The sequence below is a fragment of the Phalaenopsis equestris genome, unplaced genomic scaffold, assembly GCF_001263595.1.
Source record: "Phalaenopsis equestris unplaced genomic scaffold, ASM126359v1 Scaffold201002, whole genome shotgun sequence".
NCBI classification, from domain to species: domain Eukaryota; kingdom Viridiplantae; phylum Streptophyta; class Magnoliopsida; order Asparagales; family Orchidaceae; genus Phalaenopsis; species Phalaenopsis equestris.
Genome location: NW_018220787.1, coordinates 41,076 through 42,287, shown reverse-complemented (window position 1 = coordinate 42,287; position 1,212 = coordinate 41,076). Strand labels below are relative to the sequence as shown.

Genomic DNA, 1,212 nt, shown 5'->3' with positions numbered 1-1,212 from the left:
CTCCGCGCCCCCCCCTCTATTCGCGAACCCCTTCGCGAATCGAGCTCTCCTCGCCGTTGGAGTCGCCGGCCACCCTCGCCGGACTTATTCCACTCGCCGGCATAACATCTCTAGCCTTCCTCACCGTCCGCGCAGCCTCCTTTTGCCGGATTTCGCGAAGGGGCAGTTGGAGTTCCCTCTCCCTTGGCCGTTCCTCCTCCTCGTCGGCCGTCCGTGCCTCCAGCCGGCCCTCCAGCCGGCCAGATCGGGGGTGTCCTCCTCCGCCGGAGCGCCTCCTTCGCCGGTTTATTCTCTTTTTTTGGCCTCCTTCTTCTTTGAGGCCGGCCAAGCCTCCTCGTCCAAGCCTCCTCTTTTCGCCGGCCTGTCTCGCCGAGTTAACTCCTGACGTCACCTATGCCCGTCGGAGATTCCTTCCTCGCCGAAAACATCCAGCCTGCCTTCTTCTTCGCTGATCATGGCTATTGATAAAATGCAGAATTTAAAAGCTATACATTATATTATTCTTCTTCTTGCAAATTTGTTAGCTATAAATTTGTTAGCTATAATTTCTGTGGATTCTCCAAGGCATGCCCAAAGTTGCGAACATCCCCTAGCATCAAGATGGCAGGACTCAATAGTAAATTCCAATTTTCATATGTAATGGTTATAGGTCTAACTACTGCTTCTCTAATTGGTAAGTAAAATGTTGATCTCCTTTTACATTCAATGCCCTCCCTACACCGTAGGCCAACTGTGGTGTAAGAGAGCTTCCTTTCCATGAGATCTTTGATCTAGATCCATCATATATATTTGCTCCTATTGATCACCCTATTGTTGGGGATTTTAGTGATCCTATTTCTGCATAATGCCTCTATTAGCTTTTCTTGCAAAGAAATCATACTAATGGAAAATGGTGTTTCAAATTATTTATAACGGGAGAAGTGGATAATATATATATATATATATCATTGCTCTCCAAGGTTTTTCGAGATTCAATTAAGATGTGATAAATTTGGACCCTCAATGTTCTTCTCTTTAGGCAGATTCTTCATATTTTGTTAATACTTAATTGGCTTTGATGGTATATTTTGATATTTGCTTTCTCATTTGAGGATCGTCCATGTTCGAGGAGGTGCAAGGGTCTTCCACCTCGCATGAAAAGCCTCCGCCGGCATCCTCGTGGGTTCCCCTCCTTCGCCGTTTTCGAGCGACCCATTATTGAAGGTATATTTT

The 1,212-nt window shown here is 46.5% G+C and overlaps 1 protein-coding gene across 1 annotated transcript in view; it reads left to right on the top strand.

Moving 5' to 3' along the window:
• Positions 1-1,133: 1,133 nt before the first annotated feature.
• The window catches only part of LOC110035958, a gene marked incomplete at its 3' end in the record, with an annotated part of 7,517 nt that continues 7,438 nt past the window's right edge, over positions 1,134-1,212 (top strand). Inside the window, exon 1 of the mRNA XM_020740296.1 lies at positions 1,134-1,203. Coding sequence (XP_020595955.1) covers positions 1,134-1,203 — 70 coding nt within the window. The remainder of the gene's footprint in view (positions 1,204-1,212) is intronic.